The sequence below is a fragment of the Tyto alba genome, unplaced genomic scaffold (assembly GCF_018691265.1).
Source record: "Tyto alba isolate M040663 unplaced genomic scaffold, T.alba_DEE_v4.0 Super-Scaffold_1000006, whole genome shotgun sequence".
In the NCBI taxonomy this organism is placed as follows: Eukaryota; Metazoa; Chordata; class Aves; order Strigiformes; family Tytonidae; genus Tyto; species Tyto alba.
Window position 1 is genome coordinate 2970906 of NW_024881272.1, and position 19354 is coordinate 2990259.

Sequence of the window (19354 nt, forward strand, 5' to 3'; positions counted from 1 at the left end):
CTGCTGTCTGAGCGGGTTATTTCATGTAAAAGGGGTGGGGAGGGGCAGGAGGAGGGCCACCCAGACCAAAGAAATTCGGTGATGATTCCCAGCTGTAAAGCTTGGGTGCATTTGAACAGGGAGAGTCACCCCAAAAGCGTAACAAAAGTGGGTGCGGGTTCAGAGCGACACACACAGTTGACCCAACTTCCCCGATTCAAGATAAAAAGTGCCAGTGTGCCTTGTTTGACCATAAAGCAGGTTGCCCCCAGCTGGAGTGGAAACGGCCTTTAAAACAAATTTGGCTCCGACAGTAACTCCAAGCCACTTCTCTGACTTTCAAGCGTCCGGGGGCAAGAACTGCATTAAATTTGCATCCACAGTCATTAGGCAAAGTGCAAGTAGAGCCAGCCATAAGCGACAGCCAGGTAGAATTAACAGCCGTTTACTGTAACAATAAATTATATTTTTACAATAAAGATCTTACAAATGCACATCTGGAAGTTAGTATCAAAATAAACACTTCTAGAACTTCGCCGGTCTTCTCGGCTCTGTACAAATACATACAAGGAAGAGGTAGCTTTAAAGGCCACAGCAGCACTGAGGGTGGCTTTTACAAAGTGGCTTAAAGCAGTTTTGGAAAAACAACCCCGGGGGGTGGGGTGGGGGGGCAGCAAGAGCTGGGCAGGGGGGAGAGCAGAGGTGGGGCAGCCCCCACTGAGGCAGCAGAGTTTTCCGAGCAGGTGCTGCTGTACAAGGATTAATTATTTGAACAAAGGCAAAACCTCCCTCTTCCCTGAAAAGAGGTCCGGGGGGAGGAGTTGTGTTTTGGTTTTCAAAGACTCCCCCTTCTTTCCCCATTCCGTAGCGTCCCTGAAGCCTGATACCGTTCATCACTATACGCCTTCCAGTCCTTCGTGTCTGCAGGGGGAGCATCGGGCTGCGCGTTCAGCCGCTTTCCTTCCAGCCCAGGGGTGTCACAACCGAAGTGACAAGAGGGCAAAACCCCTGAAGTATCAGCAAAACAAAGGCCTGACGTGGATTCTCCCACGCGACCACGAGCAGGCGGAGTTGTGTCTCACCCGAGACACGAAATTCCCTCAGCTTCCTCTCCTCGGCGGAAATTCTGACATTTCACGTGCGTGTGGAACTAGTTGGGTTGGGTTGGGTTGTTTGGTTTTTTCCTTCAACCCAAGCAGCACCATCGAGAGGAAGAAGGCAGCAGCTCGGCTCCTCGAGCGTCCCCCTCGCCCGCCCCCCGGGAGCAGCGCCGGCCTCACAGCCAGCCCCGGCTCCTGGCGCCCGCCTGGAGGGAGGCGCGGCCCTGCGCCAGCGCCTGCGCCAGCTGCGCCAGCTGGCAACACCCGACTTCCAACCGCTCCCTGGGGAAGAGAAGATACACAGGCTGTCAGGAGACCACCGACCCATTTTAGAGACAGGAATGTTTCCGTAGAGCCCTTTAAAACAAAATTCAAAGTGATTCTAATGCCACGCTTTATCGCCGTCAAAAGCAAAGAATACTCGGTGCCTCTGGAAATCCAGATGTATTTTTATCTCCATAGCAAGAGATCCCATTTATGACAGAGCTGGCTACTCCTTACATGTTCCCAGCTGCATCCTGCAGTGGGATCTTTCAAAAGGAACAGCCCAAGAGCCACAAAGCTGCCCGACGTTCGTTCAGTCTCCTCAACTCAAAACTGAGCCTTCAGATGTAAAACATTACTGGTTTTTACTGAATGCGTTTGAGCTGCAAATCAACTATACACTTCCTACAGGTTTATGTGCTGCAGATAGAAACAAGTTCTACCCACAAGTACAACCCGGTCAGAGACCAATTTTAGGCTTCTGGGATAATCCGACTCGAGGTGCGACTGGCTGCAGCACTTGTTCCCCTCACGCTTGCCCGATATCCGGAATTTTTCTGAGAATCTGCAGAGTGTCACCCATCAATCAGAGACACCATTTCGCAAGCGTGTGCTTGCACAAATTAAATACTGTTTGAATTAGCTACCCCCTAAGGGGACTTCAGGCCACATACTCAACATGGGACACCTGCACTCAGAAAAAAGTACCGTCAGAAACATTTTTTTGGGGAACAAAAAAGCCCCCTAAGCATGCGCTTCCAGTAACCACAGCGATTCCTGTTTTGGAACACATGGCAGGCTGGCAAACCCTGCTGGGTGTTTAAATAGCAGCCACTCTAGTTCGACACATAAAAAAACCCTTCCTAATTTCAATGTTCTTCTCAAAGAAAGCAAACCAAAGCTTCCATCCCGCAGAGTGCCTTAATAAACACTGGCAAAATGACCAGACCCGGGACGTCATTGCCTCATGTCTAGTTGCATAAAAATCTCGTGCAGGTGCTGAACCCCTGCAGATCCGCAGCACTTTTGTTTGCTCACGGAGTTTGACCACTCTCCCCTGAGCAGTTTGCCTTTTTCCCAGCTGCAAAATTGCCAAAAGGCCTGCTCTGGTTTGAGCTGGGAATTTAGACGGTAAAATTAGTTAAATGGCAAACGTAAAGAAAAAATAAATTAAAAAAAAATTCCTAATTTCTATACTTTAGCTTGAGCATTTTGCAAACAGATTTGTTATTGCACTTGGGGGGTGGGGGGGTAATCAACCACAGGTAAAGCCGCTGAATTCTAACAGTTTAAAAAAATGACCTCACGCGTACGTAAAAAATTGTTCTTTTAAACAATTAGCTCCAATCTTTCTGTTCTTGCCTGTATGAGCACGGCGTGCAAAGGAGGCAAACCCTCCCCGACACCGCCCTGGGGAAAAGGAGCCCACGCCTGGCCCCGAGCACCCGGCCCCCCTCCGGGCTGCTCCCACCCCGCGGCGCGGCGGGGAAAGCCACCGCGCCGCCCCTCAGCCGTCCCGCCTGCCGCGGCGTCGCCGGTGCTCCCAGCCAGACGTACCTTCCGAGGAGCGGCAGCTGCTACGAGTCATTTGTTGCTTCCTTGCTAGGAAGGGGGGGGGCTGCAAAGCTTGAAACCTGGTGTCCCGACTCAAAAAATACAACTTCATACGATTTTGAACTAAAAAGGGATCTGGCAGAAGACGAACCGCGTGGTTGGGATGTGTGTAATCAAAAAGGTGATTTCCGTAAAACCCAAGAAGGAGCAGTGGCTTTTGCTCTAGAGCTGCTAAACCCAAGGATTTTATACGACCACCTTAAACCAGCCAAACCACAGCTCAGTGAAAAGGCAGAGCCCCTTTTTACTTTTTACTGTATGATGTAAAGGCAGTTTTAAAAGCCAGTCGGCACTGAAGGGTCACTTACATCAGCTTTCTTGACAGAATCGGGATTTTGGAAGGTTCAATTCAAACCGCCTTTCACATATTTACATATAATGCATTTACACACAAAATAAGTCTCTTGCCTACACTGACTTAGACTTCTGTTTCAAAACAGGAATCTAAACCTGATTACATAGAAAACATCCTGTAACTCTGGTTTTCCAAAAGATACTTTCTCAAAAGACCATTGAAAAGGTCCTCCAAAAAAAAAGAGAAATAAACCAAGGTGAAGTTACACAAGTGCAGCCTGAGGGCTACCAGACCAGCCTCTGAAGGAATATTTTTTTTACTATGCTGAGCACAAATGTACACACATTATTATTTGCTCTATGTCTGTATTGATGCAAATCTATATCCAACAGCTAGATTTGTTAGTTGCTTTTTTCCCACTTGATCAACTTCTTTTTTATATATATATATATGTATGTATATATATATGTATGTATATATATGTATGTATATATATATGTATGTATATGTATGTATACACAAAAATGTATTTTTTAGTACAGCTCAAACTAAGGGACGTTTGTAAAAGGATATGCACCACACCCTCCCAGCATTTTTTGCTCTCAGAGGTAACAGAAGCTTGACAGATCAGCCCGACAGAGCAGGAGAAGAATTCTGTCACAAAAAGCAGTCTAACTGTAGAGCATTTCTCTGGCAATAACCTAAAGCACTGGCACAGCTACGCTGACAAAAGAACATCCATCCTCCTGATGAACGAGCCCCACTCATCAGCTACAAACCCGCTGGGACTCGGTTTCGACAGCGGCGAGCTGGGCAGCCCCGGGCAGGCGGCGGTAAGCACGCCGCGGGCGTACCCGGGCTGTCAGTCCCGTCTGCGCAGGGAACAAGAGCGAACGGCACAGCGCTGCGGCAGCACGAGTTATAAACCCTCCGCAGCAGTGGGTGCCTTCACAGTTTTCAAGAAAAGGTCTTAAAAACCAGCGCAGAAAAATATCTTGTTATATTTCGTTACCGTTATCTCCATTAAAATCTTCCCTACTTCCTTCTGGTGGCCACTGAGTAACACTTAACATGGTAAGCAGTACGATACCATGCACAGATTTTATACCCAGCGCAACAGGTTAATTCAAACGTGGTTGCTACAGTAACTGGAAATGATGTTAAAGCAGGTCAAGAGGGTTTCTCAAAACCACCCTGGTGCGCGCTGGCTCGGGGGCAGCTTCCAGGGCGAGGCGGGACGCCCGGCCGGCGAGGGGAGGCACGGGCGCCCGAGAGGGCTGTCAGGACATGGGGAAAGGGCCAAGGTTTGCAAAAGGTGCAGTGAGCTCCCGCCGGGGTGTCGGCCGGGCAGTCCTGCCCTCCCCGGCGCCCTCGCCCCCAGCCCCCGGGGCAGCTTTCTGCCAGGTGGATGCGCCGGGTGGCACGGCAAGGAGAGCCGTGGCAGAGACATGGGCAGCCTCCAAGGCCAGGCCTCCCCCAAACAAGCGTACTGCCCCAGCTCAGACAAGGTCAAGAAGCCGCCTGAACAATTCTTTCCACCACTTACCCTTTACACCAGTTTGTCAATTATTGATGCAAACCGTTCACCGCTCAACAGTGGAAATTCCAAAGCCTTAGAAAGTACCAGAGGGGTAACTAAGTCTTCACATTAGCTGCTTGCCATAAAAAAAAAACAACCTATCGTGACCCCTCTGAAACTCTTCTGGCAACCCGGCAGCCCCACCTGAAGGGGAAGGGAGGGAGGAAGACGCAAGCGCTTGAGTTTAACTTCCCCCAACCCACCCGACTCCTGTGGTGCAGCAGCGCAGGACGGCCGTGCGCTCCCACCATCCAGAAGGCAAAGCCCCCTTCCCTCCACCGGGAGGTGCAGCAGGCTGGGACGCTGGTCAGCCCACCTCCTCCGGCCCCAAGAGCCCCGGCTGCCGCAGCAACGGGCGGCCCGGCCGGCCCTTGGCCGCCTCTGCGCCATCCCCCCGCTTGTCCTGTCACTGGGCTTGGCTCCCGCCACGTCTCGGTCTCTACCGATATGAGGAGAGGGGACACGTGGAAGCAAGAGCGGGGCGGGGAGAGCCCCACCAAAAAAAGGAGAGGTCTTAGGGCAACGCTGCTCAGGGCTAGGAGAGGAAGAGAGTGGGATCTACCCGGCGACTGGCAGGCAAGTTCAGAAAAAAAATTTAAAAAAAAAAAAAAAGTCACAGAAGAGTTTCTGATGGAAAAAAAAAATATTTTGTGAATTTGTTGAAGATGCAAAAAATGGATCTCTGGAGCAGGGTCAGTCTTTTTGTCCTGTTTATATCCTAAAGATCTGCAGCCCAGACTTTGGCTGGCACCTTCTGAGTGCTGCTGTGACACCAAAGCCTCCAGTTCCACTTAGGGAGGAGAAAGCGGTGAGATTTGTGCACATAGCTTTGGCTATTTAGCTCCAAGTAGTCCTTGGTTCCTTCTCCAGATAAGGAGAAACCCTTTGGGTCAAAATTTCAAGACAAGAGCATCTTTGGTGTATCCTGAAAACGGCACTGTCAGAGCACAGATATTCTAGACAGGAACTTATCTCCCAAAGAATTCAGAGGCCAGGTTGAGGTAAAAACGTTCGCCGGTACTTGAAGCAAGGGGAAGCACTCTGTTCAGCATGTTTCTGTCAAAGCACAAGTAATTTGGCCTGCCCTAAAGCCGCCTCCTTTCCTGGGCCTTTGCTCTTAGAACATCTCCTTTTAATTGAGGTCTTTGAAAACCTCGTTTAGCATCACTGCTTTATCGGGTGGAGTCAGATTTTATTTCACCTCTGTAATAGCAAATAGTTTCATTGCTGCAATAACGGAGAACAACAATCAGACAGAAGTAGTACTCTGAAAATCTGTGGATTGAATTTCTAGCAACCAATCTTAATCTTTGCTTCCTTTGCTTTAATACATTTTCAAAGGTCGTAACTTACATGTAACACAAGTGTCACCTTCACCCTGTACCACTCACCCAGAAAATCAAAGTCCTGGTGAGAACGCTGGGTTTGGCCGTGAAATCGACTGTGGCACACACAGTTCACAACAACGGTCCGAGTTTTCAGGCTTTCTGATAAAATACAGACCTGGGGCTGTCTTTCAAATATCAGGGAACCCCCTGCTGCCCTCAGCACCACAGCCAGGGCTGTACCCACGCTGGAGGTTTTGTACAATGACGGAGACGTCCGCAAGTGTTTGAAAGGGTGAGAACTACAGAAGTGCTGCTCATCAGCTCCAGAGAGTTAAGCTTCTAAACTACTTTGTTCTACCGATATGTAGACTGAACCTCCCCCCCGACTCTGCCTAACTTTTCTCCCCTGCTCTAGCAATTTGCACTTTCAAATTCACAGAAGATTTAGGAAATCGGTGTCAATCCAGGCAAAGGAGAACAATTTGCCTACTCAGATTAAAATAACTCGCAAGCCTTTTACACAACTGATGGAACCATGCTTCCTATCCTGGCAAGTTATAGCTAATTCATTCCCATGTAACAGGAACATCAAGGAAAATATTTACCTGTCTTTTATTATCTCCTTAGGATTTATTAAAAAGAAATATTACGGCATTTTAAAAACCTCACAGAACCCGGATTTACAAACCCTCAATTACACAAATTCAGAAAGAAACCTTTTACGAGCCAGAAACGTCACTGGAAAGAACCTGCCTGACACTCATCTTTAGATTCATGTTTTCAAGGCCTTTAACTCAGCTGTACAACAGACCATTTCTTTTCCTGTCACTGAACTGTAAAAAAGCCTCCTAAAATGGAAACAAGTACTTGGAATCTTACATTTGTTTCTCCTTTTTTTCTAACTGTACTTACAACTGGCTTAGTAACATACAATGGCTTAATTTATGACTTTAATAACGATGGCCACAATGTAGCACAGCCACTGCAGCTAGGCCCACTTCCCATGGCACAGCTGGATCACCTGAACCGCCCTGAGAACCGCTGGGTTTTTCCCTCTGCTGATTTAAGCAAAGTTCCTATGATAACGAGTTCTGTTACAAGAAACACCTCAGCAAAGCAGAGCTTCAGCCGTCCTCAAATTCACTTAAATGCGGTCTCAGGCTCTAGCCTACCTTACAATGAATGCTGACCTCAGCTGGCCCTGCCACTAAGCCATGAATTCAAAACGGCAGAGGAAAGAGGGACCAGCATCTCACCTCAGACAGCTGAAAATCACTGTGGAGATACTAACGGCTCATCTCTAATTTAATTTCTGCCCTCTCTTACTCTGTTGTAACAGTAGGTCATTAAAAAAAACAAAAAAACAACCCAATAAACAACAACATCCCCGCTCATTTTCCCTCTGTCCCTCCTAGAGCAGTGATTTTTTTATTTAGCCAAACAATTTCTCTTATGGTACTTTGGTTAATACAGTACGTGCTAAAATGCTGTCTCAAAGCCCATCTGATGTGGTCAGGAATAGGCTTACCGATATATCTCTTGTGAAACACACTCATAAAGCTCCTCAGCAGTGAATTTTATACTGTTATTTATCTAAAACAAAGAACAAGGAATTAATGTTGTAATTTACCAAGTATCACATATCGATTCAAATGAGACAGTCGGTGTAACAGGTATGGTCAGTGTATTACCTGACAGGCTCTCAAGTTGAGGCTGTACATTTAAAAGTCACGCTATGGTATTATAAAATCAATGATTACAAATTAGCAATCATGACTGTATGCAATGGGAGCGATAGGTATCACCCCAGCTCCATTTTCTAACAATTTCCGCACAAATCTGAAAGACCTTAAATAATTCTTCCTCCCCTCTTAACTATCCCTATAGTTCTATAGCACATGAAGTTCTGACTAGCGTTAATTCCGTAAATATACGTACAGGCTCAAAAGCCAAATCTATTTTCCTATATAGGAGAGGACTGCAAACCTGAAATACGTAACATACCAAATGGAAACATAACCTCGATTCTACTGCAAACATTCATTTCGATTTCTCTTCTTAAAATCTTTCAGCACAAATTAATTAAAACTGCATTAGTTAAAATGTTCAATAATTTAATTTTATCTTTTTTTTTTTTTTTTTTTCTCCAAACTGCCACCAATATTCTTCACAGAACTACCTCAAATGCAGTGTACTCTCTTCTTAAAGCGACTGGGTTAGGGATGTTTTGGTGACTTCAGTTTCCAGGCTTTTGACTCTCAACCGTGAGTCATTCACAAGCAGCGAGCGCTCAGAAAGTCACGCAAGCCACTCAGATGCCAGGAGAGATCTGAATAACTTCTGGTAGGTGCCAACCAAAAATAGATTTTTCTGTCTAATGCCTAATAAATAAGGGCAAGTCTTCAAAATCTAACTTAGTGGAAACGCAATGATGAGACAGCTAACCTCATAACTACTTTAAATAAAAAACTGTAGCTGAAGGGTATCTGACAAAACAGTAAAGAAAACTTCATACCTCGTTGCTTATGAGGAAGTTATAGAGGGTCCAAATATCTTGGAAACTACTGGTTGGGGTCAAAATTCTGAAAAAGAAAAGTTTTGAGATTCTTTTAAGCAAGTATAAAAGGATTCTATGGAAGAGTCAAAAAACAGTCATAAATGCTTTATGAAAAAAAAAAATCTAATTGATTTCTTTAAACAAAAAGAAAATTCTAATCTTTGAAGAATTTTCCCTTCCATCCCTTTCTACTCCTCTAAAAGAATTAAACGAGCTTATTATTTCTGTCAGGACCTTCTGTGAAGGTTTTTCCTAATTAAAAATTCAACTGATGTTTTCATGAGCAATTTCTGCATATAGATGGGAAGAAAACCAGCAGTAATTAAAAGCCTTTTGTTCCACATAAGCAAAGACCACTGTACTAATGGGGAGCAACAGCAAAGTGACACGCAACACAAAACTTTCCCACACCAGCTAAAGCTTTACCTCATTCCCGCCAGTATTCTACCGCACAGCTCAAATGCGACAGCTTACGCACCATTTCTGTTACTTCTAATAATAACTGATTCCCAGCCGATACTGAGAAGTGAAAATGGGATTTGACAGCTGGAGAGAGGTGTCTTTATGAAGAACCTACTATCCTGGGAAGTACTGGTGGTTTATTTAGCCACGAGTGCACGCAGCAGCCTGCGACATTTCAGGCTCTCCCCAGACCCAGTCGCCACCGGCGGAAGAGAAGCCCCGGCCTCGGCCGCCCCGTCGGCTCTTGCGACGTTCTGAGGTGTCCACCCTCTTCCACGAGGCTCCAAAAACGATCCAACAAGAAAGTGATTCTCTCAAAAATTAATTCTCCTGGCCTACTTCGGCAGATATAATGCGGTTACACCCCAGTGTAGCTCCATTTGCATTCGCCAGGAAAAGGCAGAACCCTCTTAAAACGTTACAAAATGTACATGAAAAACCACGTAACACTCTACATATATTAAGAAATACTGATAAAATTCTGCCTTTTGTTAACTTTCAAAGATGTAAGTAACGATTAAGAAAATGACAGGATTTGGGGGGGGGAAAAAAAAAAAAAAAGAAAAAAAAAATCTTCTTTTTGGGAAGCTGTATTTACTTTCCCATGGGAAAGTGCCCAAATTCTCTCCTCCCTCCCTTTGCAAGCTGTAAGCCTTTATAAATGAATTAATTAGGAATTGAAAAAAAAAAAAAAAAAAAAAAACAGAAAACTAACAGAATAAGTGAAAAATCCCAGTTAAAGACAACACTGTGTTTTAAAGAGGCTGGAAGACCATGACACACCACAGGATTTATCGTAACTAGTAAGTCCACCGCTTATTTTCATCATGATTTTACATGGGAATTATCACCGTTACAAAAATTAGTCACACATTCTTTCCCTCTTCATAAGAACGTCCACCCAGAATTTTTCTCTTAAACTAAACCACACTTAACCTGCCAACTAAAAGTCAGCAAGAGAACCAACTGGCTCGCCCTCCTAAAAATACCTCAAAGCCTTCACCCGCCACCTCAGTGAGCAAGCTCTCAGCTTTGCCAGCGCCAAGCCCCGGCAGAGACAAGTTGGCAAACGTCCTTGGAAACGCCGGGAAATCTCGGCGGCTCGGCCGGCACCGCAGGCCAGGTTCCCCCTGCCCGGCTCCCGGCAGCCTCCGGCCAATCCATCAGCTTTAGCTGTCGCCACGGGTCAGCTGCGACAGCAAGAAGTGAGTACGCTCGAGCCTGGGAAAGGGCGATTCCCACCGCCGGTGACTTTCGTACCACTCTGCCGTCTGCTTCATGCCAACAGGAGGAAAGCTCGCCCGTTCGCGTTCGTAAAACTGAGTGCAGAACCGGACAAAATGGAAGAGGTAAGCTACAACAACTTCCCCGGCAGGCCATGACATGTTGCCACGCAGTATGCTGGGGCAAAACGTGCCCACCACTGTTCTTCCCCGCCGTGCCAAGGACAGGGACGCCAGGGCGACGAGGATGACTGCTGCCCCGGCTGAGGTGCCTCCTTCCCCTTCCACAGGAAGGATGGAGGAGCGGGGAAAGGGCGGCTGGTGAGAGAAAGACCTGTATTAATTACAGGCTTCCGGATTTTGTGGAAGAAAAATGGATGTCCGAGCCACGAAAAGGTGAAGGAAGAGATGAGAGCAGAGCGGAAGGCAGGATGAGGCGGCGCTGCCTCTCCCTCCGACCCTGCGGCATCCCCGCGTGGCTGTTTCTGCCCGCCAGGCTTCACACTTCCTGGGGCACAGAAGTGGCTACAAACTTCAAGTTTCACTCCGTCGTCCTTAGCCAGGCTACCTTTAAAGAAAACCAGTTTGGAAGTAATTTTTGCAGCAATATTAGACTGGAATTCCAAGGTCATTTTTAGCCCCCTGGTTTTGCATAGGCCTTTAATTCTACCGTGAGCACAAAAGCAGCCAACACGCCTCCCACATCTCCCCTCACAAATTTGCCGCCCCTGAAAGCAGCAGCATCACACACGCTGTACTTGACCTTTTCTCACAGAAGGGAGCACTTTTCTACGATTACTAGAGAAAGTAAAGCATTTGTTTATTAACATTTCTGAATCTTGACACAAGTTAGGACGCCGCAGACTTAAAAATTATTCCACTGATGTTTCCCAGACTATGCAGTCTGTGCCCTCAACGCGGGTAACCCTCACCACTCATTGTAGTATTTTCTCATGAAGACGTAAAATTGAAAAACATACTTATTATTTTTGTACTGCTGACCAAAGCATACTAGCAAACTGCTAACTTTTATCGTTTCAGCTCACCGTAAGTTACCGGACCCCAGGTGGATGTACAAACTGGCTGTGCTTCCAGTTCCTTGGAAAAAACTAGAAGTGAGATGTGCATATAAGTAACTTAACCTTAAATCCTGTAACTTATTTTATAGCGTTTGCTTGTATTATGATAAGAATTGCTTCTGAGTTTACAACATACACTGAGAAGTCTGACATTTGGCTCAAAGCATTACAGTATCTTCAAATAAAAGACATTTGTTGTTTTCAAGGAAGAAGCACTGCTGCACACGGAGTACTGCACTGAAAAGAAGTTGGTAAGAGAAGAGCTCGCACCAAAACTTCCCCCACAAATTCTGAACGGGTCAGCATTCATAAAACACGCTTGTTGTCGTTTTCAAATAAATGGGAACCGGAATACAAGCTCCAGTCTTGGAATATATTTTCCTGTAGAAAACTGTAAAACATTTCTGTCTGCAGGGTAATGATTTCACACCGCCACTGCTGTCTACTGGTTTTAAGCATTCTGTGTTCTTTCCACCTCCTGCAGCCACCATTCCGTGTTACAGAAGTTTTCAGAGAAGATGTACATTGGGACATCTGGGCATGTTTGTGTGCACACTGACTCGGCATCTGTTACTTCATTAAATGAAGTTGATCTTGTTTTCATCAAAGTTTCTCAGTGAAAAGAAGTCTGTCGCAGCTGTAGAACCACGTCTGGAGAACACCCTCTAAATTAGGCATATATGAAGCAAACAGGCTCTTGTGTAAAACTCTTCTCATAAGCAACCTGAAGCTCAGTCTTGCGACCACTGCAGTATTAACCGCTGCTTTTTCTTCTCTTTCAACATGACATCAAGCGTATTTCAAAAGCAGAGGGTGGAAATCCACTGAATCACTCTGCCTTTCCTCTCAGCACCGCCACGCAAAACCAAACGACAAATGATCCCCATGTTATGTACTTCAGCTTTTAATTATTCTGAACATCATGCTCTGAGCAGGTGCTGGCTAGGGTGCTGGGTGACACAAAAGCTGGATTGCCTCTAAAATGCAGTTTGTTGATCAAGCTAAAAACTGCAGCATGGTTCTATGCACTTTTCTCAAAATATTTAGTACATGAGGTAGAGAAGAGTGTGAGTCAGACACGAAAAGCGACTATGGGTACCACCTACAAAACAGAGGCTAAATAGTGTTCTTGGGGCAAAAGGGAGAAAGGAGAAAGTCAGACTTAATGATTTCTATCTCATAAGCAAAAGGGCTTCCCAAACCACTCAGAAAGCTTCTTTACCTACTGTCCTGTCACTCATCTGATGCCAAGCGCATCGGAGATATGATAATCAAAAAAAGGAAACAGATAGGAGATGGCTCATGACTGTGGCTCCTCACTTGTGCACAGAGAAGACCTGGGAGAGAAGGCAGGCCTATTTGGTAAGGATCAGAAAATTAACTTACCAAATAGAAGGAAAAAAAACAACCCAGGAGACAACCTGGCAGCGAAAGCGGGTCAGCCTGCTAGTGGCTCACAAACACTAAAATCCTGGACAATGACAAGTAAAGGATATGGATAAAAGTTGTATGAGGCTACGTGGTAATCACTCTCAAACCCGGCCAAACCTCTGTACCCCTGTATTTGTCACGCTGAGCCATTCCTCTTTAACAGTTCTACACCATCGCCCGTGGCGCAAGACCGGTAAGACCGTCATAAAGCAATAACCAATTCAATAAATTTGTGCAGTTAACCAAAAAGGCATGTGACTTAATTGTATAAAAGTCAACTTAACCCATTAAAAGCCCCATTTATCCTCTCTGTCAGAATATCAGGGAAGCAAAAAAGACGAGAAACGGAAAACCAAAACTTCTATGCGGCTTATGAACAATTCCTCATTACGCTACACCACAGTAAGGGACTCAAACTGGTGTTACAATGATCAACACACGCCACAGTTTTGTTCAGCATCAACCTATTGGGAAATGAAGGGGATTTTTTCCAAAACAAAGTCAAGCTCACGCCGCCTTCTATTGTGGAAGTACTTTAGATGTCAGATCCTAGTGCCACTTTGTCTAGACACCTATTCTCTAGCTTTACAAGGTCAGAAAGGATCATGGATTTTACAACTCTACCTCATTTATTCAGACTTTTCTGCTTTTTAGACTGCTTTAAAGGCAACAAGGCTTAGGCAGCTGCCACAGCATCACCTCTGCCCTGCACCTTATTAAGCGCTGGCCCATTTCGGCTGTATTTGATGGAGGCAGAGGCCTTGAAACTTTTTAATTTCGTACAGCTCTCATTAAAATAGGCAGAAGGGTAAAGGACAAATGTGGACCCTGGCGGCAGATAAGGCTGTAGCCAAGTTCAAATGTAACAGGAGACGGCCAAGCCTCCATCTGGGAAACGTTAGAACTAGAACAACTTCTGTCAGATACTGCACGTTTCCGACTCTATTGGACGTGATAATTAAACTAAAGGATACAATGCTCCAGAGAGACTTGCCCAGCCGATGGGCAGCGCCGCCGGCCACCACGCGAAGCGAGAGGGACCCGTGGCCCGTAATGCTGAAATGCGGCACCGCCAACACCCACCTCTCACGCCCTGTAAATCCTGTTCACCTTGCAAACCCCCACAAAGCCCAGCGCTCCAAGGCTGCACAATTGAAATGTAACCGTTCTCCTTCAGGGGGTCAAGCACATTTCAGGTTTCACCAAAATAAAGTTTTTTAAATAAAATATATATATCAAACAACTAGAGATGGGAAAGTCTGACGCTTTTATTTCCAGAAAGAGACTGCACGGGGAGGGGGGGGTCGGGAAATTAAAAGTAGAGCTCAATCTAGAGACTTTACGATAGAAATTTCTAAATGCCATGGTAGTATAAGGGAAGGAAGACAATTTTCTTAACCAGACACCAAGAAAAAGCAATCTCAATTCCTCCACTGACCAGCTGAATAAACAAAGAAGAATCAGTTTCTCTACATCTACAGAATTCTGGTTTTAAATTAGTAAAACTGTAGGGATGGTTTTAAACTATTTAATCTCAAATATTAAATTCAGTGATCAGTTTTAGAAAGGCCGAGCAACCTAGGCAAAATGAGCCTCTCGCTTTTGAAAACCTCAGACTTTTTGTTTTAATACCCTGTAAAAACCATAAACCTACAGTGATTCATAAATATGGCTTCTGACTCTTTGGAAAACCTACTTGGAAATCTCAAACTAACTTAAATACCTACACTCAAGACTAACAGAGAAGACACATTAGTCTCTCATAATTTCTTGCTTCACAATGCCCCCTACTGCAAATCTGCAGAACAGACTCTGAGCAGGCATTTCTGAATGCAACCAGATGCAACAGGGAAATTACTCTACTCGGAGAAGCATCCTGGATGCATGAATAGTGTCTCTCCATTTAGTGGCAGGAAAGAAAATTTTAAAAAGTACAAAAGGAATTTTTAAAGCCATTTTATCAAAGGTATTGAGTGTCGCAGGAATCACGGGGAACAGAGAAGAGCCTCTCCGTTTCAAATAAAGTCAAATAACAGAATCCTGTTTATCTTTGCTCCAGATATTCCAACGGCTCTGATGAAGAAAGTATATCTTTTGTGAAAAAGATTTCTCTGATACACGGTTAGACCTGCGTATTTTTACACAGTCCTCTCAAAGGGAAATATGGGAGGTAAGTAGTTTTCAGTAAAAGAACTACAAAATGTCTTTTGTTATCGCCACACAAGGTTTTAATGAAACACCTCTGTAACACAGAAGTAATGATCTTGAAGCACCATATTCCCATGATATCTCATCTACCGCATATATAAACGGATACCACAGGATTTCTTGCAAAAACTTTAGGACTGGAATTAAAAGAATCAAGTTTAGCGGTAACCTGCTTTAATAAACAATTTCTTTGGACAAAAAGAAAACAACCAGCAATGAAGATGAATCAATTACTATCAAGCTGCTCTAGCTCCCATTTCCACCCGTATTTTTCTTTTTCTACTTTCATAACATTTAGTCCATTTATCTTTGAAAGACAACAATTCTTTGAATGGATTTATCCCACTATTAGTGTGATGTACAGAAAAAAAAAAAAAAAAAATCACACCTAGAACTTGGGCTATAATGCTACTGTGGCAGGGATGGTCTTTTATGCTCACGTGAACATGCTGCTTCACATGAGACTTACAGAAGATGTATTTTACTGAATCACGTCAATTAAAAAAAAAAAAAACAACACCCCCAAAACAGCAAAAAAAAAAAAAAAAAACAACAATGAAAACTTATTTGGGAGTGGTGACAAGTGAGGCAAATGTTTGCATGATTCTATCATCATTTTTATTGAAAAATACCCAAATAACTCTAGCAGCTACAGATGGAAAACTAGCTCAAGTCCCAAGTGACAGAGCTGCAGATCCCTGCTCCAGGCTTCTCAAGCGCCTTGACAGGTCAGACCTCACACCCTACACCTGGGATAACCCCACGTCCATACTTGGCAGGACTGGTGTGATAACTACAGCAGGAAGGCCTGTCAACCTGCCGAGCAGATTGCAACGAACATTGTTAAGTACTGATAATGCGAGTTTAAAAGCTCACTACTATGGTAGAAAGATAGAAAAAGCACTTGAAAAAAAAGTTATATGCCTATTGGATAATCTCTAACAAAGCTGTAGCAGTCTACAGTAGAAATATACCTCAACATTTACTTAAAAGGCAGACTGTTACTGTAGAGGGCAAGCCCAATCGTTTGGAGGCATCTATTTCACAGTCTTCTGACCTATTTGCATCGTCACTATGCAAAAAGCGTGCGAAGTGGTGTCGTTTTCCCAAATCAAATGGCTCTAGGCGCCCAGATTCACAGCCTGCAACACTTCAGGATGCTCAGGGCAGTTACTGGAACTTTAACCACAGTTACAAACCAGTTCCTACAAACACTCTTTAAAGTCAGCTGAGGAACTCCACAATCGTAAAAGTGACAATTTAAAGCATTCTTCTGTGGCTGTTCCTGCTGGTGAATAAACATTGCTATAAAAAAAGGACTAAGCGAAGACTACACAGGAGATACTTTGTTCCTCCCGAAGCTTCATTTTTATTATTCTGCACTCTTTAAAAATCAGGGAGAAGGAAGACAGAGGGAATATTATCCTTCCAAAACTGAGAGTGCAGCTGACTGACTGTCATTGCTACTGCTGCAATATAGCTTCTGACTCATGAAGAATACTCTAGAATTGGTAACAGCGAAGTCCCAAAACTTGATGTCCTTCACTATATTGGAAATTTGCCCCAATTCCAGTGGGCCTTGCATTTGAAAAACAAATGTTCTGAATTATTCAAAGTTCTCGCCATCAGAGCTAACGTATTAGTTAATCATGTCACAGCTCCTGTTACACTCTGAGCAGAGGTGAGTGGCTCGTCTTCAAATACTGGAAAACAAATCCCAAGTCGTAAAAGAGAAAATTCACTCAAGAGATCTGAATGTCTGCAACAGTTTCTTATTCTTTGGCTCCCAAGAAATAGTTGCACATAGCCTTGATATCAAGATTTTTATGGAAAATCAGGTAACTAAGCACACAAATTGTAGTCTGGCACCAAAAGATGTCAGTGACATGACTTTAGGTGACTGTTACTATCACTAGCTTTTATTACTAGCTTAAATACTTACCTACTAATTCCTTCACGAATATCATTCACAGCTGCCAACAGTTTCTGCAGACCTAAAAATGCTTCTTCAAACGAAGATTTTGCAGTCATAGTTGCTGTGTTGGGGTCCAACTTTTGGAAAATTTCAATACTAATATTAAAAAGAAACAAAGAAGAGTCATTGAAAAGCAGTTAATACAAATCCTCAAAATTCAGAGAAATCCAGTATCTATTATCTACACTGCATTTTGACTATTAAAAAAAAATTCAAAAACAAGGCCACGTGTAAATCTATACTAAAACCATCTTATCTAAAATAGTCTTAGAATAAATGGTAGAAAGACCATGCCCTACAATTGTACTTCTCTGTTTAAAATCTTCCTTGGCAGATGTATTCTATAGAAGTATTTTACCTCTGAGTTAAATAGATTTATCATTAAACTTCACTTGAGAACACGACAGTCTCTTCATGCATGAACTGAGTACACCTGAGTAAGCCTCTGTTAGAAAAGAACTGTCAGGTTAAAGAAGCAAAGTGCTTTCCATCAATTTTCCAGGCAGTTTAATTTTCCAGATTTACTGGAATGGGCTTGACACCTTCCCTGCAATGGTTGAGTTGGGATGATGAGCAGCAGCACACGCAGAAGAATTATCCCCACAGGTGCAAGTATCTTCTTGACATGAGTGTGAAGTGACCTTTGATTCTAAAATTTTATCTTCTCTTCACAGCACGGTCCTTAACAGGTGACAAGAGCCAACAGTCCAGTTGCATTTTCATTATAAAGTGGTACACTTAGAGTTTTTCCTTGATGCCGATATGAAACCTTCAAGTTCACGACTACTATCCCAGTAGGAGGACACAGTGAGACTGTTTTCTGGCACCTACCTTCAGCTGACCTCAACACCACACCACGCCAACTCCTAACCAGTCTCAGTTCAGATTAATCGGAGGAGTATGCTGGTGTAGCCCTACAGTACGTTCACATTTCACTGTAGAAGTGGCACTGGTAGAGTTATTATCACTGTTTATTAGGCAAGTCCTTAACAGACCACCAAAAATGGAGTTCCTTTGTGCTTGACATAACTCAGAGTCCCTCCTTGGAAAAGATTTCAGATTAAGACTACCGAAAGAAAACATGGTGTCTATTTAAATTTTGTGATAGTATCTAACAGTATGGCAGCTAGTGATTTTTAACCAGATTTTTGAAAAATAACTAAAATAAAAAGACCGGTAAGACATCTAGATGGAGGGAGGTTTCATTTCCTGCAATTTCATGTTCAAATGAGAAAGGAAATTCATCCCTGGATTCTGCATTTGCATTTTATAGAGCGAAAGATTTTGCTTAACAAGAAAATGTATTATATTTCAAATTGAATAAAGGGTTTTTTTTTGAAAAAGTAAACAATTTTTCATAAGCTAGTACACCTCCCCAGGATTTGGAAAGAAAATAACCACAAGAAAACTTAGAGCCTGAATGCCTCTTTTCTTATGGATGAAGATGAAATTTCCATGGATGCCTCACACTTGTGACTCTCACAGAGTTTTCAACACCATTTTCTAAGTCAACTTATTTCAGCCACTGTTCAGAAAAAGAGCAGTAAACCAGACAGATCACTGACGGCATCTGCATAACAATTTGCATGCTCCTAACTTCTTTGTGTGACAAGTGGTGTGATTTTTATTGTCAATTTTGATTAATTACTAACAGCTTCTTCTCTAAAATACAGGAAAAAGTAATTTCTAAAGTGTGTGTGTGTTTGAAAATTATGTAAGGTTATGTAGAAGTTCTGAACTTCTTTAGCATACTGTACCTGTACAAGTTTATTGTATTCCATACACCTTCAAGGACTGACCAGATCTCCTGGTGCCTGTTTTCTTGAGTCACGTGAAAGCTTGGATGTAATGTTTTTTCTTCAGTGTTTTCCACATTTGGTGTCGTTGCTTCCATTTTTTCACATGCAGCATTTTCTGAAAGAACCATGATGTCTTCTGATAAATCCTGCTCACTGTCTGACCTCACCTTATAAAACAGTTTAGCAAACAAATAATGAATGTATTTGGTTCCTAACTTAAGAAAACGTGAACACTTCTACATTTATTTTTTTTTAAAGCAATGCTCAAAAGAAAGCAAGGCCAAACTCTTCTAGTCATAACCATCTTTATTATAGTCTCTGCCTCTAAAGCATCTCTCAGTCTTTCATCGAGTCTTTCTTCCGTACGTATACGTTGGTATTTCTACAGAGAGGAAACTGCAGCAAAGGGAAGCACTGACATAGGGCTTCCCAGGCATGGTAAACTGGTATAAATGAGAACC

The 19354-nt window shown here is 43.7% G+C and overlaps 1 protein-coding gene across 1 annotated transcript in view; it reads right to left on the bottom strand.

The window, feature by feature from the left end:
- Positions 1–423: 423 nt before the first annotated feature.
- The window catches only part of SWT1 (SWT1 RNA endoribonuclease homolog), a 39702-nt gene continuing 20771 nt past the window's right edge, over positions 424–19354 (bottom strand). The window contains 5 exon segments of the mRNA XM_042784487.1: positions 424–1361; positions 7688–7752; positions 8675–8741; positions 17062–17190; positions 18852–19060. Of these exon segments, the coding sequence (XP_042640421.1) occupies positions 1256–1361; positions 7688–7752; positions 8675–8741; positions 17062–17190; positions 18852–19060 (576 nt within the window). The 3' untranslated portion in view covers positions 424–1255.